The 20,764-nt window shown below is 46.4% G+C and overlaps 1 protein-coding gene across 6 annotated transcripts in view; it reads left to right on the forward strand.

Annotated features, from left to right (window-relative positions):
- Window positions 1-20,764, forward strand: part of CDK11B (cyclin dependent kinase 11B) — a 36,691-nt gene that overhangs the window by 3,831 nt on the left and 12,096 nt on the right. For 2 of the 6 annotated variants that reach the window (XR_013989388.1, XM_081016089.1), the window contains exons 3-13: window positions 1,308-1,423; window positions 2,348-2,472; window positions 3,714-3,852; window positions 6,612-6,748; window positions 10,336-10,452; window positions 11,857-11,952; window positions 12,068-12,226; window positions 16,574-16,639; window positions 18,313-18,488; window positions 19,840-19,930; window positions 20,052-20,173. Coding sequence is in view for 5 of the 6 variants with exons in the window: in XM_081016089.1 (XP_080872215.1) it covers window positions 1,308-1,423; window positions 2,348-2,472; window positions 3,714-3,852; window positions 6,612-6,748; window positions 10,336-10,452; window positions 11,857-11,952; window positions 12,068-12,226; window positions 16,574-16,639; window positions 18,313-18,488; window positions 19,840-19,930; window positions 20,052-20,173 (1,344 nt within the window). In the remaining variant the exon portion in view is untranslated. Of the gene's footprint in view, window positions 1-1,307; window positions 1,424-2,347; window positions 2,473-3,713; window positions 3,853-6,611; window positions 6,749-10,335; window positions 10,453-11,856; window positions 11,953-12,067; window positions 12,227-16,573; window positions 16,640-18,312; window positions 18,489-19,839; window positions 19,931-20,051; window positions 20,174-20,764 lie in introns of those variants that run through there. The other 4 variants (XM_081016090.1, XM_081016091.1, XM_081016092.1 and 1 more) reach the window with 4 other exon arrangements.

The following is a 20,764-nucleotide window of genomic DNA, read 5'->3' on the forward strand; positions in this document are numbered from 1 at the left end:
CTCGTTTTTTTGGGGGGGGGGGAATTAAAAAAAAATAATCCCCCGACCCCAGCCCCCAGAACAGGCTGCTATCCGCAAGCCTTCATTTTTGGAGGGGAAAAAGTGTGTCCTATAGGGCGAAAAATACGGTACATTTATATACCGCCCTTCATCACAAGATATTAGGGTGGTTCACAGAACCAAACTGTCTTGCCAAAGGCAAGGTGGTTCTTTTAAAATGAGATTCAGAAGCAATACAAAATACACAAGTGAGTAGGAAGCCCTCAAGAAGCAGCAATGCGACTCCCCCAGGTAGCCTTAGTTTGCATGGCCCTGCAGCCGATCAGTCCATGCACGAGCTTCAAAGAAACTCTGCCCAAACTGTCCAATTCTGTGTGGCTTCCAAGACTGACTACGTGCAGATCATCCATTAGCCACCCTCTCCCAATGCCTTACTTTCTCAAAACAATGTCCAACATTGAAGAAGGTACTCAGCACTATCCTCCACAGCTGATTAAGGCAGTGGGGGGGGGGGGCTTCACCTCCTCCCAATGTCCTGTCTTTAATGTCCTGTTCTCAGGACATTAAAGACTGTTCTCGCACCATCAAAAAACTGAACAAGAGCGAGGGAGTGGGAAGGAACAGAGGCAGGGAGGGTAACCATGTGAAATCACTACTCGATTCATTTTTGTCTTCTGGATGCATTTCCCATATGCAAACACAGGATAAAAACACAGTGTTCTGCCTAACCTGGCAAAATTATTGCAAAGGAACTTCCACGTTCACTTACCGCCCCCGACATTATACTCATTAGCTTATTCACAAACGTGCACATGCAGCAGCCAATTAACTCTTGCTTCCAGAAAGAAAGTGAATTGGATTGGAGGGTTCAAAACAATTGTCCACAGCAGCAGCATGACACTACCCAGGTTGTAAATAAAAACCTGTTGGATTATGGTGGCATCCTACTTATGTGCACTGGTCCCCAGAGGTGAAAGAGTGCTTGCATGATCTTCTTTCCCCACTATACTTTGGTTCTACCCATTTGTCCAAAGTTCCCTGGAATATTTGTATGTAACATTCCATCAAAAGACACGTCAAGTAGCATCCTGGGATCCCCCCCCCCCCGCCTTTGAAGTGAATATAGCACACAAATAGGTTTCCCCTTTTTAAATGTCTGTGTTCTTTCCAATAGTACAACAAGCTCTCTGCCTCTGCTATGATCGGGTAACAAAGTTTTTTTTTGGGGGGGGGGTAAAACTACGAATAATCTTTCACTGTGCACAATTTCTGAAAGCCAAAATGTGTGTTTCCCCCTATCGTCGTAGTCTGATGATCGGGACTCGAAGCGCGATTCCCTTGAAGAGGGAGAGCTGAGAGATCACCGCATGGAGATAACTATCCGGAATTCACCTTACAGGAGGGAAGACTCTATGGAAGACCGGTAGGAAAGCCGCTAGCAGAGGGAGGGTTATACTCTCTCTCTCTCACACACGGTTTAATTACAATTACTCACACTTACTATATGATAGGAATGTGTATGGCGGTCTGGAACCCTTCCAGATATTCTTGGACTGCAACCCCTATCATCCTTGAACACTAGGCTTGATGGAGGTTGGAGGCTAGCAATATCTGGAGGGCCACAGATTCCTTTTCCCTGCGTTGAAAGAAGGCAGATTTGTGATGGTGGTGGCTAGGAGCAATAAAGGCAAGTGATGGTCTAGCTTAGGGATGGGGAGCTTGTGACCCTTCCAGATGTTGGACTGCAACTCTCACCATCCCTGACCATTGGCCATTCTGGCTGGGACCGATGGGAGTTAGAGTTCAGCAACATCCAGAGACTTCTGGTCTACAGAGATGTGGCCGTTACGATGGGCTGCACCTGAATTAGTAGGCTGGCAGGTCCTAGTTCCAGCTTCCCTTCGCAGCTGGCTTTGCTTCATTGGCAGTCTTCCCTGTCATCGTCTTTGGGACCATCACCTCTGCCTTCCACGATTGCTATACTGTTGCATTGTGTTATACTTCGTTTCTCATTTTTAAGCAGCTGTGTTTTACTAAGCACTGTGCACAGATTAAAAGTCTTTGCTCTGCAGCTTACATGAGGAAAACAAGGTGGGGAGGGTTAAAATAAGCAACCTTGGGCATGTACTTTTAAAGTGACATAGTGATGACCAGCTTGAGTAGAAGCGATTCAAGGGAGGGAAGAAGCCAATGAGCAGCTGGTTTCAGTTGCCACTGTCCCATCTCTCAGGCTGCTGTTGCCAGGTGCAGTGACTCCTGATAGACGACAGTAAATGAATGAACTCTTGTTCTGCATACACACGATCCTTTTCCCATTCTCCCTCCTCCCCATTGTTGTGGACTTCAGGGGAGAAGAGGACGACTCCCTGGCAATCAAACCCCCCCAGCAAATGTCACGGAAAGAGAGGGCACACCACAGAAAAGACGAGAAGAGGAAAGAGAAGCGGCGTCATCGCAGTCACTCGGCAGAAGGTACTCAGGTCCCTTCTTAGCATTTCCTCCTCAGTGTCTCCTGACCTCTGGTGTCCTTGGAAGAGGGTTGGTGTCTGGAACCCATCACACAATGATGAGTTCAGTTAAGGCAGCCTTATATATACGCCCACAAAGTTTAGTAGCCAGCAGGCTCCCCTCCAGCCCGCTTAGAGCGCAGCTAGCTAACTTACAGTTCGATATTCTGATCTGGCCTTCAAGAATTATTTTTGCTGGCCCTTTAAGAACTCAGCAATTTTTACTGGCAGTGGTAAGGGAAGCTCTTCAGCCATTGGCTCAATTGCTCATCAGGTGACCCCTCCTACTTTTGACCACACCCCATTATGTTGCGCTAACCAATGAGCTGTAAATGGTGGACCTTCTCATATTAGAGACTAATAGCCTCTGTTTCCATCTCCGCCTTTCAGGGAGCATGGAAATGCAGAGGATTCTTAACAGGGTAGTTTAAAAAAGCTGTGGCTTCTACTGAGCCATTCATTTTCTCTCTGCATTTCTATGCAGGTTGTAGAGGAAGAGACTTTCCTTCCTATGCAACTAGCCTGGGAACCAAGTGGAGGGGCTGATGCGCTCTATTCCTCCTTCCCCAGAGCGCTCATTCATCTGCATGGAATCCTTGGTTGCCTATGGCAAGCAGTTGAATATATGAGCTGACCCTCCCCATGTAAGGTTGTCTGCTGAGACACCCCCAGCATACTTCAGGGTGTAAGCTCAGTCCATGTGGGGCACTGGGTCTTTCGGGCCTCACCATTGCTGTATGTCGACTGAGAACGCACCTTGGGTCTATCAGTTGTCTGCTGGCCACCTGGTACCTTCTGGTTGCTGGCATCCATGAGGAGAATGCTGGACCATGTACATCAATAAGCTTCTTACGTTCTCAGGTGAGAGCTCGGAGCCAGGGTAGCTTTTACCCTGTGTCAGTAGAGTAATATTGTTAATAGTGCCAGCTACAAAGGCACAAGGAAGGGAGAAGTTCCAACGTTCATGGAAGTCAGCTTTAATTTTAAAAAGCCCTTTAACCTGATGGCTAATCTTAGCCATGGTGGATTGTGGTTTTTTTTGTTTTGTTTTTTAGCAGAGTGCCAAGAGAAATGATTCTTTCATAATCTGTGTTTCTCTCTCCTTCTCTTTTTCATCTGGTTCCTTTGCTCGTTTTACGACTTCCGAATGCTGTTTGGGAGGGGGGGTAACGGTTTGGCCTTTTTTTTTTGTATCTCTATTATTAGGGAAGCATGCTAGGGTGAAAGAGAAGGAGCGCGAGCATGAACGTAGGAAAAGGCACCGCGAAGAGCAGGATAAGGCCCGCCGTGAATGGGAGAGGCAGAAAAGGAGGGAATTGGCTAGGGAGCATTCCCGGAGAGAGAGGTAAATCCCCCCCTGGCCCCGGAGCCCAAAATCCAGCATTTCCTCCCCAGAACCAACTTCTTAGGAACATTATGCAATCAGTCTAACAGCTGTACATCTGCTCCTTTGATTCTGTGCTTATGTCACCTGCCACTAAATAGCTGTCTGGGGGCCGTGATCACAAGAACTGCAGAGATGTGGCAATTTGCTTAACAGTGTAAATCAAGCACTTAACTGGTTTAACCGTGTAAGCAAAGGTGTGGGCTATTGGAATGTGGTATTATTTCCATGATGCCGCATAGGCAGCAGTTCCAAAAAAAGCTACAGACTGTGCTGTTGACTTAAGAATTTAGTTTCCTGGGACTACCTTTTTCTTGTAATGCAAACATAGGATCACTGTGATGAGTGGTTTTTTTAAAAAGTGGGTGGACAGTGCTTGGTAACATTGCAGAAACTAGAGATGCAGTGGAATAATGGTTTGATGCAGCTCCCAGTTGTTGATTTGGAGTCATGGAGAGCGCCACAGAAAAGCTGAACTAGACCACGGAAGCAAACTTATTGGTTTGGCTGAGAGCAAAATGCACACTTCCACTTTTTGAGAATGCATTGGCTCTGCTGTATTACTGTAATGAATCAAAAAGAAGATGCAGGACCACAGGTTAGCTACTCCTGACTTAACAGGACACGGACAAAGCCTAACAGCTCCCTGGGCTCACACCCTCTCTCCTCCTCTGTGGCTGGGAGGATGAGTTTGAAAGCTTTCACACCCACTTGTAGTTCAGCACAGTTGGTCTTGTCATTTGAGCATGGAACTGTGGTTGACATTGACTGTGGTTGGTTTAAAAACAAGCCACCATCAAACCATGGTTTCTGAAGCTGGCTTGTTGAAAGGAGCCATACTTAACGCAAACCACAGTTCCTGGTGTGGGTGGCATGGCAAGTTGCACTAAACCAAAAGCACAAGCTGACACGAGTCCTCCCAGCTGCATAGTGGGAGGAGAGCAGGGAGCTCGTAACCTCTTAGCTGCTGTGAGAGGGAGGGGAAAGGGTTGGGGGGCATGTTGGGGGTAACAGCTAGGCTCCAAATCATAGCTCTTTGTGATATTTGAACATAGCTTTTAATTGATTGAGAGACCTAATAAGCTGAGGTTATGCAAGTTCGGCCTTCTATGTCAGGCATCAGAAGCCATGGTTTGGGCATCTAACTTGAGTGTGCCTGTTGAGCGATGGGTGGAGCTGGGGTTAGGAGTTGCTCCTTGTGCAGAAATCTAGCTAAAGAAAGACATTCTGCACCTACCACCCATGGAGAAGTCCTGTAGCCCTATGGACGCAATTGATATGTGAGCTTGGTGAGGAATGTACAGTAGTGATTTGGACCAACATTCAGAAAACCACCTTTGATATGAGGGATATTACAACTTAAGAAATGGACCGTGCATTTCACACAGCTTAATCCTGCATATCTGATTCACCCCAGTGGGCATCAGATAAGTACATAGGAACACAAAAGCTGTCTTAGCACCTGTTCAGACTGTTTGTCTGTCTTGCCTAATATTGCCCGCTTGGATGGTGGGGAACCTTTGTCCCTCCAGCTACTGTTGGACTCCAACTCCCATCAGCCCCTGCAAGCATGGCCAATGGACAGGGAAGGTGTGAGTTGGAGTCCAGCAGCATCTAGACAGAGCGCCTCCCCATTCCTGGTCTGCTACGAATGGCAGATGTTCTCCATGATCTTGGACAAAGAGAGGTCCTTCCCATCCGCTGCTACCTGCTGTTTAACTGGGAATAGCTGGAATTGAACTGGGGACCTTCTGCATCTAAAGCAGGTCCTCTGCCACCAAGGTCTGTGATCCCTCCCCTACAAAATTCTCCAACGTGGAGGCCTCGTCTCCTACCAGCCCATAAAGCAATGTTACAATGCCTTCCCCTTAAGAGAGAACATTTGGGCACTAGATCAAGCGCATGGTTAAGAAATTGTGGGCTGTATCCAAGGTCCGCCCTGCTCCAAGCAGATCCATTGAAATCAGTCCATGTGGCTGACTTGGGCCACTTAATTTCAGTGCATCTGAGTAGGGCTAATATTGGATTCAGCTATGTGTTACAGGGATGGAGAACATCTGACCTCTCTTACCTTCCCCTCGGACTCTTCCCCAGGCCACCGCCTCTCCTTAAGTGTTTGGTTTTTTTGCCTGGCCGGAATGTGCCCTTGAATTCTGATAATGCCTCTGGCTTTCCTGGAATGCAAGGATAAAGAGTGTAATGTAGAAACTCACTTGCTGAAGGAAGGTGAAATTCACACCTATTGCTCTGCCCGCTTTTGCCTCTGGCTCCACCCGCCACAGGCATGTGGCCCCCAGAATGTTGCCGAGAATGGAAATCGGCCCTCAGACTGAGAAAGGTTCCCCACTGCAGTTGTACTACATCCATGGTACTGTTGCCAGAACCATGAGCCAGAGGCGATGTTGGTAGTCACTGTCCTCCCAAGAGGGGTCTCTCTTGCGAATTTGAGGAGGGTCCAAAGCAGGGTAGGTGGGTGGGCAGTCAATAAATATCTTAACATCCTGATTTGTGTTGGTGCTGACTTGGCTAAGCAAAACCTCTCTTGATAAGGGAGATTCGGCCTTTGTGCAGATGCCAGAAGCTACGCTCTTAAAATAAACATTGCTAACCTTTCTAGAGGGAATGCAGCAAAAGAGACCATATAATTCAAAATTGTTAATTAAAACAAACAAAAACCAATTCGATAAAATAACACGGGCGCCTGATGAAACCCTTCGTAGGGACCGCCTGGAGCAGCTTGAGCGGAAGAGGGAGCGAGAGAGGAAAATGAGAGAGCAGCAGAAAGAGCAGCGGGAGATCAAGGAACGGGAGAGGCGAGCGGAGGAGAGGCGTAAAGAACGGGAGGCCAGACGAGAGAGTAAGTAGCTCAGAGGTGGGGGCGGAACGGGGCGAGGGAAGCCTTATTTCCTTGCGGGTACGGATCGTGTGTTTATTTCGTCTATGACGTTTATACCGTGAAAAGCTTTGACACAGATGTGCTCCTGGATCTCAGGCAAAGGAGGCTGTCTTACGCCGCATCAGATTCTTGGGACTCATTACTGCCTCTTAATTGACTTTCCATTGGCATCAGCTTTCCGGGGTTCCAGGAAACTCCACCTGGACACGAGGGGGGATCAAACCCAGGACCTTCTAATGCAAAACGGATGCTCCGCCGCTGAACAGCAGCCCTTCTCCTAAGACCTAGGAATATAGGAAGCTGTGTTCTCTTGAGTCAGTCCTGCTTGCTCAGTATTATCTACACCACTGTTTCCCAAACTTTGGTCTCCAGTTGTTTTTGGACCTCAACTCCCATCCTCCCTATCCAGCAGGACCAGTGGTCAGGAATGATGGAAACTGTAGTCCCAAAACAGCTGGAGACCAGCACACTGGTCTACCCTGACTGGCAGTAGCTCTCCAGGGTTTCAGGCATGAATGTCTCCCAGCCCTACCTGGAGATGCTGGGGTGTTGAAACTGCTCTACCACCGAGCTACAATGTTTCCCCTAAAAATAAAAGTAGGGTTCCAGTCCTCATGTTTCTGAATAAAGAGCCAATTTAAATAGGAGCATAGTAAGCTTCCTTGTACTGAGTGCATCTAACTCAGTGTTTTCTGCTTGCAGGGGTCTCCAGGGTTTCAGACGCAAGTCGTTTTTTCCAGCCTTGCCTGGAGAAACCAGGGGTTGGGCCTGGGACCTTCTGTAAGCACAGCGTGTGCTCTAGCACAACATTGTGTTTTTGTCTCAGGGCACAGAAGAGCCAGAAGGGCATGATGGGCTATGATTCTGGCTGCCGAATTGCCGCTTTCCAGGAATCTCCACTTTCTCGTTTTAAAAGAGAAAAAGAGTTTATAGCCTTTGCTGCTGCCAAGATAGGCTTGGAAGTGTGTGGGCAGAACATGGGAGCTCAAGGCATTGCCAAAAACAGCTTCACTGTGGTTGGATGCAGAAGCGCTGTGCTCTGTAGATGCTTCCTGTGGTTATTGGAAGCAGGAGAGCAAAATAACCCCCAAGCATGGCTGCTCCTTTGCTGGTTATGCAGTGGCCTTACGATAAGCAGAAGGGTTGTGGTGGTGGCATTTCCTCTTCCTGGTGCTCAAACTACAGGGCATGCTTACCCTTTTTTTGTTAGCCCCCCAGGTACTCTCTTTATTTTGTAGAAAGCTTGGGGACGGGGAGTGATTAGCTAAAATTGGGGGGGGGGGTGTTGGAATAGAGTGTTTGGATTGCATTAAGTCCTCCCTTCTCTACTCTCCACAATAATTTGTATTTTTTTAAATCCTCCACATTTAAATTTCCAAATGCATATTCAAAATATGTAAAACTCTCCCACCCCACCCCAGTGTCATTTCCTGCTCCACATAGTCTCTTAAAGTTAGCTGGTGTATTGTTGCTGTGTCTCAGTGCTAGCTCCTGCTGTGATTTTGGGTGTGACACATGGGGAAACTGAGGTATTGGGGTCTAAATGGACCCTAGAATGGTGTGAACTCATATTTAGCAACCTAATAAGAACTCTAGGTTAATCTTTTTTATTATTATTAAAAAGCACCACACATCTGTATATCTGCTATATATTTTTTGGAGGTTGTTTTTTTGCTATGCATTTGCATCACTTTTAAGGTATCATAGCCAAATTTTTGCATGATGGTTCCTGAGATCAAGGAGCAGGTTATTGTCTGTGTTTGGCTACACAAAATGGATGCCATTCTGAATCAAGATTGGGCACTGAACCTTTCAGAACCACTACTTTTAACCACTGATTTGAAAACTACTATGGGTTTTTTTGTTGTTCCTTAGAATCCTGGGAAACTCTTAGTATGGGGCTGGTAGTGTGTGTGTGTGTGTGTGCGCTTATCTGTCTGTGTATATATTTTATTGCAAATATATCTGAAAGAAAAAGAAAACAAATGTCAGATCACATTAACAATCATGCATCAATCCTACTTAAAAAACCACATATATAAATGCAATGAGTCTGGATGTTGAAACAGATATCCAAACAGGATTGGTGATTGTATACATTAAAATGGAGATAGGTAAGTAAGATCTCCAGACGGTTGAGTAATGGATGGTGAATGTTTATCCTTCCAACTGTGACATACAAGTCTTTGTCCCACCGCCACCCTCTTAATCTTCTGGAAATACTGAGTTTGAGGGAAACGGGCAAAGGGTAAGAGACCTGTGATTTGTGAGACCTCATAGGTCCCCAGGAAGTCACTATCCTCTCTTGTTTCCAAAGTACAGGTTGTCAGTGCCACTGATTATGTAGCAAAAATGGTGCTGTCTGTGCAGAAGAGGGAGGCGTCTGCAGGCTAGGGAGAACCCCAAGGCTTGCAAGTGGATATATCTTCTTATATGTATAAAAACATAAGTCTGTCATCACACTGTCATCATAGCCCCCAGTAGGCTATGTCAATAGCGTGACAACAGAATGCCAGGCAGGTGAATAAGCAAGCAGCATGAGCCGCAGGTGGCCTAGGAGAGCTGTTTCATTGGGGGGGGGGCTGCAGTTTGGACAATAAGAACTGAGCATGCTTGGTGGGCATGGAATGCTGACTGACTGGGGGTGGAAAACAGTATGTGAAATTCTGAACAGCACCATTCCACATTTGCAACATGCTATGGCGAGTTCCACATAGGAAGCTGGCTTATACTGACTCAGATCATTAGTCCATCTAGCTCAGTATTGTCTGCACTGACTGGCAGTGGCTCTCCAGAATTTCAGAGAGGGCCTCTGTCCCACCCCTAACCTGGAGATGGTGGGGTTTGAACATGGCACCTTCTGCACTCAAAACAGGTGAAGTCCTGACCTTTGGTTGCACCGTCTGATCTTGACTTCTGGCTTGTTTCACCCAGATTTGTTAGCAAGGAGGTTATCTAGGTAGCTGTCTTACACTGAATTAGAACTTTGGTTCATCTACCTCAGTATTGTCTGCCCTAACTGGCAGCAGCTCCAGGATTTCTGTCCATTCTACCTGGAGATGCCAAGGATTGAACCTGGGACCTTCTGCGTGCAAAGCAAATATTCTGCCACTTAGCCACAGTTCATCCTTGTGTAGACTCTGGATACCTTCCATGTCTAGCTATTTCCTGGTGTCCTCCTCCCCACATCAAGTCGTATATAGATTTCTGAAATAGTTGTTCCCTGCTATCATAAATAATTGATTCTTGGTACCTATTTTTCATGTTTAATTGGAGTCGTCGTAAGAGTCTTCTGATTGATTTTAAAGCCATGTCTGTCTGACCCTAATAGCCCATCACTGAGGTGCATTTTCAAACTTAAGGAAGGTTGAACCGTAATTAAACATTGCTTCTTATTCGAATGTGCCAGTGTAGTACCGGTAGGCAGGGAAGGAATTCTCATTTTGCTAGAGCTGCAAAGTTTGCGTGAAGCAAATTGCCATGGCGTAAGAACAGAGATTTCAGTCCAGGACTCACAAACAGATTTTTTTTCCCCTTGTGTTGACCAGTTTCAGCACACCACAGGACGGTGAGAGAAGACTACAACGAGAAAGTAAGGATCTGGAGCCGCAGCCCGCTACGACAACAGAGAGAAAAGCTTGAACAAGGAGAAATCCGAAAGCCAGGTAACTTTTAAAGGCATAAATGTGTCTTCCTTGCGCCAGGGAGGAATCCACCGAGCTAGCCGAAAGTATACGGCATTTTAAAATTATTTCTACTTAGTTATTATCCACCTTTCAACCTAAAGTCCCAGGGTGGCTTACAAGAATTAAAGCACAACATTAAAAATGTTTTTGCTTTCAAAAAACAAATTTGCAATCATAAAAATAAGGTGGATCCTAAGAACATGCACCTCAGGTGTCAAAAGCCAGGGTAAAGAGGTGAGTGTTCAGCATCCTCCGGAAGCTGCATATTGAAGGGGCCAAACACACCTCTGTGGGGAGGGAGTTCTACAATTTGGGGACCGTAGGAAAGTTTCCACTCCATGTATATCATTTGAGCTCAGTGATTCAGTTTACTTGGCTTTTATTTAGTAAACAAAACACAAGGATGCCATGTTAAAATTATTTCCAAGTTACAGATGGGTAGCCGTGTTGGTCTGCCATAGTCGAAATAGAAAAATTCCTTCCTGTAGCACCTTAAAGACCAACTAAGTTAGTTCTTGGTATAAGCTTTCGTGTGCAAGCACACTTCTTCAGATACACTGAAACAGAAGTTACCAGATCCTACCCCTCCCCACCTTCTCAATATATAGAAGGATCTGGTAACTTCTGTTTCAGTGTATCTGAAGAAGTGTGCTTGCACACGAAAGCTTATACCAAGAACTAACTTAGTTGGTCTTTAAGGTGCTACAGGAAGGAATTTTTTTATTTCCAAGTGTTTTCGTGTGGCTTAAAGTTAACAAACTGAAATACTGCATTAAAAATAGATAGATAGATAGATAGATAGATAGATAGATAGATAGATAGAGTGGTACCTCGGGTTAAGTACTTAATTCGTTCCGGAGGTCCATTCTTAACCTGAAACTGTTCTTAACCTGAAGCACCACTTTAGCTAATGGGGCCTCCTGCTACCGCTGCCGCACGATTTCTGTTCTCATCCTGAAGCAAAGTTCTTAACCCGAGGTAATATTTCTGGGTTAGCAGAGTCTGTAACCTGAAGCGTATGTAACCTGAAGTGTATGTAACCCGAGGTACCACTGTAGATAGATAGATGGATAGATAGATAGATCATCCTTCCAGGGCAACTCAGTGCATGTTGACTTGGTTGGCCCACTTGGTGGCAGACATTTTCCTTGCATTCTTCAGACCAGGGAGAGGGAAGGGAGATGTTGGCCCTTTGTTGCTGGGGCTGATGGGAATTGGAGTCCAACGGCTTTCGGGTGGTCATGGGGTTCCTCACCCCTGCTTTAGATTTTTAAGGCAGAAAAAAAACCCTGCAATATTGTACAAGTAGAATCCATTAGTACTTTTGAGAATTGGGATTTCTCAACCCTGTTCCCAATTTTTTAAATTAAAAATAAAAAACAGTGAAAGAAGAAAAGCCAGAAGAGAGAGACCCCCTTTCTGATCTACAGGACATCAGTGACAGCGAAAGAAAAACCAGCTCAGCAGAAACATCCTCAGGTAACCACTGGGGTGTAAGAAATTTAGGGGTTCTTTAATGAGCCAATAGCAGTTAGCTTGAGAGTTGAGGTTGGGGTTTTTTGCATTTTTTCATCTTTGTGTTTGCTTTCTTCAGGGGAATCTGGATCTGGTTCGGAGGAGGAAGAGGAGGAGGAGGAGGAAGAAGAGGAGGAGGAGTCCAGCAGTGAAGAGTCAGAAGAAGAGGAAGAGGAGGAGGAAGAGGAGGAGGAGGAGACAGGAAGCAACTCTGAAGAAGTGACAGAGCAGTCAGCTGGTAAGTGTCTCTCACGCACACACAAACACAGCAGCATTCGTGTTTCTACTGTGGTCTCTTTGGAAGAGTGAAGTGCGCGCATGCGCATGCACACACTTTCTGCCTCTCAGGGTTGGAGGAGCTGAGCAGAGGGGGTGGCTGTTGGAAAAACGCCCGGGAATGGCTGCCAACTTCCCAAGTCTTCGGTTGTTCTCCCTGGCTGTAAATCTCCCTCAGTCCAGAGAGACCAGTAATAGGCGACCCTCCTCTCCTGAAAAGAGCACGCCAGTTTTATTTTTTTTTATTAGTTTTTTTTAAATATTTTATTAAGGATTTTCTTGTTTTACAGAAGTGTAGTGCCTCGTATTTTTTTTTTCATGTAACATTTTTACAAATCCGTTTCATTTGTTGAGGCATTAGGGGGAGAAGAAAGAAAAAAAAAGAAAAAAGAAAGGGGGGTGGAGAGAGGGAAGATGGATGGGGGTGGGGTCGGGTGGCGGTGTTTCTATTATGTTTAATGTATGTAGAGTTTGGTGTCAGCGTTGCTTATGTTGTTCACTTGTGTTCCTTTGGTGGTGAGAGAGGTTGGGGTTGGCCTAGGGTGTGATTGTTTGCTTGTGATTGGCTGTGGTGATCTTTGTTTTCGTGTGCGAGTGAGGTGGGTGGGTGTTTTGGATCAGGTTAGCCATTATTGATTTGTATGCTGTTGGTGGATTATTGTCATTGTCCTGTTGGGCTGTGTATGTGATAAAGGGGAGCCATACCGGGGTGAAGGCGTCTTCTTCTGTTTGTCCCCGTGTCAGTTTCAGTTTATTAGTTAATTTTTCTAGTAGGGCTGTTTCCCATACTATTTGGTACCATTGGTCCATGCTTACTCCTGACAGGTCTCTCCAGTGTCTGGTTATGGTGTTTCTGGCTGCTGAGAGCAGGTGGGTTATGAGTTCTTTGTGGTGTAAATGGGCATTGTTGTCTTGGAAGATGTTTAGTAGGGCCAATTCTGGGGTGATGTCTATTACTTGCTTAGTTATTTTACATATTTCTTGTATGGCTGTTGTCCAGAATAGTTGGCTTTTGGGACATTCCCACCACATGTGGAGGTATGTGCCTGTGGAGGTGCACCCTCTCCAGCATTTTGGTGAGGTTCCTGGGTGTATTAGCGCTAGTTTCCTTGGTGTTAGGTACCACCTGTAGGTGAGTTTCAGTGTGAGTTCTTTTCTTTTCGTTGATATGGATTTAAAGGGGGGTTTAGACCACATTCTGGTCCATTGAGTGGGGTTAATCTCATAGCCTATGTCATTCTCCCATTGTTTTTTGATTGCGTCTAGGGGATTTGCGGGATTTTGGAGTAGTATTTTGTATATTGCGGATACCGTCCCTTTACCGTTTCCCTTTGTTGTTAGGAGGAGGTTTTCGAAGGTTGTCAGGGGCCTAGTTGCTGCTGATTTTACTGTTGGGTTGTTTAAGAGGGCATGTAGTTGGTGTTGTGTTAACCAGGGCATTTGGGTGTCTTCTAGTTTGTCTTGTATTTCTTGTGTTGACAAGGGTTTGTTATTTTTATAAAAGTCTATTAGGCGATATAAGCCTTTGGTTCGCCAGGTTTTTATCTTGAGGTTTTGTGCTGCATGGTGGAATAATGGGTGGTACGCCAGGGGGATTAGTGGGGATGGGGTTGGGGATAGTTTGCCTATTTGTGTTTTCCATGCTTTGAGCATGGTCTGTGTGTACCTGTTAAGTGTTGTGGGAATTTTCTTTAGTTTGTTTGGGAGGAGTGGGTATGTGCAGGTGTTTTCAATTGTGTCCCTCTCTAGGTGTACCCATTGTTTTGTCTCATCTTCTAGTATATATGGGATTATATGGCGTATTTGGTTGGCATTGTAATATGCTTCTATGTTGGGGATTCCCCATCCTCCTTCTGAGGTGGGGAGGTGCAGGTATTTGGGGCTTATTCTTGGTTTTTTATGTGAGAAGATGAAAGAGTGTAGTTTTCTCTGCCAACTGCGAAGTTGGGTTGAGGGGATCCAGACTGGGAGGGTTTGGAATAGGTAGGTTAGTTTTGGGAGTGTGATCATTTTGATCATGGCTATTTTGTCTGAGAGAGTGAAGTTCATGTTATTCCATCTCTTTAGGTCTTTGTTAATTTGTCGCCACAGGGGCTTGTAGTTGTGGAGGTACAATTTATTGAGGTTTCTGGTTATTTGTACCCCTAGGTATCTGAACTTGGTGTGGCAAAGTTTTATTTTGGTGACCTTCGTGAGTTCTTTTTGGGTGTGAGGAGGGGTGTTGAAGCACATAGCTTCTGACTTTGTAAAATTTACCTGTAGGCCCGACACCATTGCAAATGTGTTGAGTTCTCTGATTAGGGAGGTTGCTGTGCTTATGGGGTCTGGTGTTGTGACCATTAGGTCATCTGCAAAGAGCCCTAATTTATAGGTTCTGCCTTTTATTTCCACTCCCTTGATGTCTGTGGCTGCTCGGATGCGGATTGCTAGGGGTTCCAGAGCCAGGATAAATAAGAAGGGAGACAGTGGGCATCCTTGTTTCGTGCCTCTTTGGATAGCTATAGTGTTAGAATCCATATTGTTAGTTCTGCATTTTGCTGAGGCTTGGGAGTATATTTGTTTGAGGATTTGTAGGAAGTTGGGGCCAATTTTCATGTTAGTTAGTACTGCTAGTATGTATTTCCACTCCAAGCAATCAAAGGCTTTGAGGATGTCTAGGGACATAATTGTCAATGGGAGTTTGGTTGCCTTGCTGTGTTCGATCAGGTTCAGTAGTTTCCTGATGGGGTCTGTTATATTGCGGCCAGGGACAAAGCCAGTCTGGTCTGGGGCTATTAACTTGTGTAGGAAGATTTTTAGGCGGTTGGCCAAGATTGATGTGAATATCTTGTAGTCTTGGTTTATTAATGAGATTGGGCGGTATGATTCTACTTTGAGGCTGCCTTTTAGTGATTTTGGGATGGAGACTATTTTGGAGTGGGTCCAGGTTTTGGGGATGGGGCCCCCTTTTATGATGTCGTTGAATAGGCGGGTCATGTAGGGCATCAAGGGTTCTTTGAATTTCTTATAGAATTCAGCACGCCAGTCTTCTGGCATATCATAGCAGAAGAAAGACTCAATCGTAGTTCTAAAACTACTTTATTTACAGTCTATATGCAGAGACTCCGTCAGTACGTCTGTGCTCTCTGAACACCAGTACAGAAACTGCAACATGCTCAGAAGTGAAACTAACTTCCAAAAGTACTCAGGAAGCGATAATACAGACTTCCTTTCTCACGCTCTCTCAGACACTCTCATGCTGTATACAATCTTATTGCCACTCACTGGTACAGCTGGAGCAGCTCGGATTGATAAAAATCCTAACAGTGGCACCCACAGCACTGACTCAAAGACCCAGTTGTGCCCATGGGTCTAAAAACATTGCCCACTCATGAAACCAGTCTTTTGCAGCCCTACCTAGAGATGCCATTGTTTGAATCTGGGACCTTTTCCATGCTGTACTGCTGCTGTATCACTCAGCCACGGTCCCATTTTAGTAGTGCGATTTCTTTTTAACCATTGCAACCAGAAGAAGGCCATAGTTCAGCGACAGAGCATCTGCTCTGCATGCGTAAGTCCCCAGGTTCAATCCCTGGCATCCCCAGGGCAGGGCTGGGAATGTTCCCTGTGTGAAACCATAAAGAGCCGCAGCAGAAACGTCCTTAATTGAACTTGGCATCAGCCTCTGCTCTAGAGGTTGCAGGATCTGGAGCTGAGCTTCAAAGGAAACTTATGGAAGACTATGGTCCTTGAGATAGGTAAAGTTAAAGGGACCCCTGACCATTAGGTCCAGTCGTGGCCGACTCTGGGGTTGCGGTGCTCATCTCGCTTTATTGGCCGAGGGAGCCGGCGTACAGCTTCTGGGTCATGTGGCCAGCATGACTAAGCCGCTTCTGGCGAACCAGAGCAGCGCTCGGAAACACCGTTTACCTTCCCGCCGGAGTGGTACCTATTTATCTACTTGCACTTTTTGGGGTGCTTTCGAACTGCTAGGTTGGCAGGAGCAGGGACCGAGCAACGGGAGCCCACCCCATTGCGGGGATTCGAACTGCTGACCTTCTGATCGGCAAGTCCTAGGCTCTGTGGTTTAACCCGCAGTGCCATCCACATCCCCTCTGGTCCTTGAGATAAGTCAGGTCTAAAGTTGTTAAGGGTTTTATAGGCTGATGCTGCCACCAGCTCTTAAAAGTGCCTAAAAGTTACAGAGTGCCATACAGTGATTAAAGGACCAGCAAGATGGCGCCATCCCCTGCCCGCAGAGGTATGAAAACAATCAAGTTCAATTGTCTTCCTAGCCTGTCTCATTCTTTCCCCTTTTTTTGCCTTGCAGAAGAGGTGAGCGAAGATGAAATGAGCGAAGAAGAAGAGCGGGAGAACGGAGACCACCTCCCAGTGGGTAAGAAGACAAATGGTGAAATGTGGCTTTATATAATATCTCTCTCTCCTTGTGCTTGTTGCATGACCTTGGTGATCCTCTGATGGTTTGGAGTCGCCTCCTAAAAATACGGTTTGCGTACTAAGGGTCCCCCCCACCCACCCCAGGCTGGTTCTTGTATTTGCAGTCTAAAGCAAGTATAGGGGACCTCAAATGTGGCCCCCAGTCCTCTCTGTCCCTTGAGACTCCTGCCAGGTCGCACCATGCAACACCTTTTAAAAATTAACTTTGCTACATTAAATGTGAATTCTGCAGCTGGCCTCCTTTCTGGTGTTTCATGTTGTAATATTTAAGGTAATATTTTAGTTTTCTGTTAAATTAAGTTGCTTTTGAATGTGTACTGTGAGGTATCTTACTTGCGTGGGTATAGAAATCTCTGGCTTTTGCATGACTTGAATGTATCTGTGATTCTTGCATTCCAGGGGTTTTGGACTAGGTGAGCCTTGGGCTCCATTCCAGCCCTACAGTTCTATGATTCCAATGTAGCCTACTGGGCAAAGGCAAGAGTCACAACTGTTGCTCTGCCCATTTTTTATTTAACTCGGGCTTCAAGCTGAAAAAATACCGTATTTTTCGCCCTATAGGACGCACTTTTTCCCCTCCAAAAATGAAGGGAAAATGTGTGTGCGTCCTATGGGGCGAATACAGGCTTTCGCTGAAGCCTGGAGAGTGAGAGGGGTCGGTGCGTACCGACCCCTCTCGCTCTCCAGGCTTCAGGAAGCTCTGCACAACCCTCGGGAGCCCAGCGGGAAGCCGCGCCGGGCTCCCAAAGGTTGCGCAGAGCTGCCTGCATTCCGAAGCCTCGGGCGCGTTGAAGAGCGCGCCTGGGCTTCGCACAGCTCTCTGCAAGCCTGGGGAGACTGGCGCGGTTTCCTAAGCTTGCGGATAGCAGGCTGTTCTGGGGGCTGGGGTCGGGAGAAACTCGGGCTTCCCCCGCGCGAGCCCCATGCCTGGGGGGGGGGGAATATTCCCCCCCCTTTATTTCTCCCCCCAAAAAACTAGGTGCGTCCTATGGGGCGAAAAATACGGTAGTTCTGCACTCCTGAACTGGAACGTCCTCCTCCCTGACAGATACAAATATTTGGCAGCCGCTGAACATAGATCCTGGCCTGACTTGGCTGCAGGTTCTTGAAGGGCAAAAAGGGGAGAAGCTTTACACAGTATATAATTTGACTTGTGTACCTTGCTGCCACAAGACATGGTTAACAGGTGGATTCAGGAAGGATAGGTCTATTGAATAGCCATGGGAATCGTGTCTAGTCTTAGTTCTACTTGCAATGAGTAACTTAGGTTCATTGATTTCAGTGGGTCTGTAACTCAGATACAATCCATCATATTGAAATGAAGCCTCCGCACCCGTGGTTCTCAAGCTGTGGGTCCCCAGATGTTGTTGGACTACAACTCCCATCATCCCTGACCACTGGCCATGCTGGTTAGGGATGATGGAAGTTGTAGTCCAACAACATCTCGGGACCCACAGCTTGAGAAACACTGCTCCACACTCAGAGGCAGTTTGTCTCCGAGCGCCGGAGGCAAGAGCAGGACGTTTCCTTCGCACTCTCCTTTTGAACTTCAGGGGGGAGAGGATCCCCCAACATCCGCTTCCTGCCACGATTTGATTCTTACGTTTGAAGTTGCAGAGTCAAGGTTTGACCGGGATTCCGTGGGGAGCGAAGGAGAGGAAGAAGACGCTGGCGAGGGGACCCCGCAATCCAACACGATGACGGAGGGCGATTACCTTCCTGACTCACCTGTGTCATCACCTGTGGAGCTGAAGCAAGAGTTGCCCAAGTATCTACCCGCCCTTCAGGTTAGGGGGCTGCCACAGATCTCTGGCCTTCCTGGGGAGGGGCCAGGCCAAGCCAGTGGTGTCTTTTGCTGACCTCCGAATGAACAGAGACTCCCATGTACCCACCTGTCACAATGGCCCACTGGGATTGGGCAATCTAAGTGTCTGGCCTGCTTACTGGAATCGAAAAAGGCAGCCATTCCGTTCCTTCCCAGGCCCTCCTACCACTGTGCTACCCAGGTCTAAGCCATGGTTCTTCTTAAGATTACTTCCAAACCTGGGCTCATGATTTGTCTTGCTCCAGACAAGCCACAGGCAAGGTTTGTTCTTGGTTTGCTGCGTGTGGTTTGTCTGGGAAAGAAGCAGTATACAGTGGTACCTCTGGTTACGTACTTAATTTGTTCCGGAGGTCCGTTCTTAACCTGAAACTGTTCTTAACCCGAAGCACCACTTTAGCTAATGGGGCCTCCCGCTGCCACTGCGCTGCCGGAGCACAATTTCTGTTCTTATCCTGAAGCAAAGTTCTTAACCCGAGGTACTATTTCTGAGTTAGCGGAGTCTGTAACCTGAAGCGTATGTAACCTGAAGCGTATGTAACCCGAGGTACCACTGTAAGCCTGGTTCAGATGTGACCCTAAGCAAAACCATAGCTTTGCTCTGGGTAGTGCAGCAGCAGCAGCAGCAAGACCAGAGGGCAGGAGAACAGCACTCACATTTTTTGCTAAGTGTATCTGCATACTTTCTCATTCACACTAAACCATGGTTTGGCTTGGCATTGGATGCAAACTGGGTCTGCGAGAGCCTCAAAACAGTACTCCACACCACAAATATATAGAGACCCAAACATATCCATATAGTTTCTATATTATAATAATACAAATTAACATGACAAAATCCCACATGACCAAAAAAAACCCCAACCCACTCACCCCATCCTGCGTCTGGATCTCATGTAACTAGCTTGTTTCAATTATGAGTCTTTCTCAAGCTCCTGCATACTCCTGCTATCAAATATTATTTCTAGTGTCTTATTTCCTTGGAGTTGGGGTTTTTAAAAAAATCAGATTTCAGCTCAAACCAGAGATGAGCACAGCTCCACTCAGGATAGTTGTATGATAGATGGCCCTGGCTCTTACACTGTGCTTTGAATAGAGCTTGAATTGACTCTCTCCACTACCCACACCCCATTTCTTTCTTTTTTAAAGTTTCTAGTGCCTATGAATGTGAAAAATAGGATTGGAAACACAGGGCCTAAGAGGGATTGTCTTGTGGCCCTGCGTAATTCCTTGCCCCTCCACCTGACTTCTAGAAGCAGAGTAATTTGAAAATTAAGAGAAATTGTGTACATATGCAACTTTTATTCTCTCTCTAGGGCTGTCGTAGCGTTGAGGAATTTCAGTGTCTAAACCGGATCGAGGAGGGAACATACGGAGTAGTGTACAGAGCAAAAGACAAAAAAACAGGTTTGTTGTTTCTTCAGCAATGGCACCGCTTAGAGACTACAGTAACGAAGCGGTGCATAAATGGTTGAAATAAGTAGGTAAGTTAATAATAATACTAATTATAATGATAAATACTTTCCAGATGAGATTGTGGCGCTGAAGCGGCTGAAGATGGAGAAGGAGAAAGAAGGTTTCCCCATTACTTCTCTAAGGGAGATCAACACCATCTTGAAAGCCCAGCACCCAAATATCGTCACTGTCAGGGTAAGGCCACCAGCACTTGATCGCCTGTTGACGTGTTAACTGGGCGCCTTGTAATTGTCCAGGGTTATATTTTGCGGCTTCCCCCTTGTTCCAACAAACCTGCAGCATACATACCATCCTTGCGTGGAAGCCTATATATGTAGCTCCGTATCACTTAAGCCTCTTTCCCCTCCACCCACAAGGCAAGGGGACATTGCCTTTTATGGAAACGTAAGAAGAGGGTGGTGGATCAGGCCACTGGCACCTCTAGTACAGCTTCCAAGCAGAGGCTGGATAGATGGTCCATTGGCGTGAGCCAGCAAGGTGCTTTTTATGTTCTTAGTTTAGCACTACATAGCTGGGATACATGGCTGATTTGTTTTTGAGACCTGAAAGAGAAGCAGGGCCTGAGCACATGAGCACTTTCCCGCTTCCTGTGGCTTCCAGCAACCTGGTATTCAGAAATATTACTGCCTCCAGCCATGGAAGCAGAGCAGAAGCCAATATGGCTAGTAGCCTTTTCTAGCCCTTTCCTCTGGGAATGTGTCTAATAATATTTTAAAGCCATCCGAATTGGTGGCCCTGCCTCCTGCGGCAGCGAATACCATTGTA

The sequence above is a fragment of the Podarcis pityusensis genome, assembly GCF_964106645.2.
Source record: "Podarcis pityusensis genome assembly, chromosome: 8".
Classification (NCBI taxonomy): domain Eukaryota; kingdom Metazoa; phylum Chordata; class Lepidosauria; order Squamata; family Lacertidae; genus Podarcis; species Podarcis pityusensis.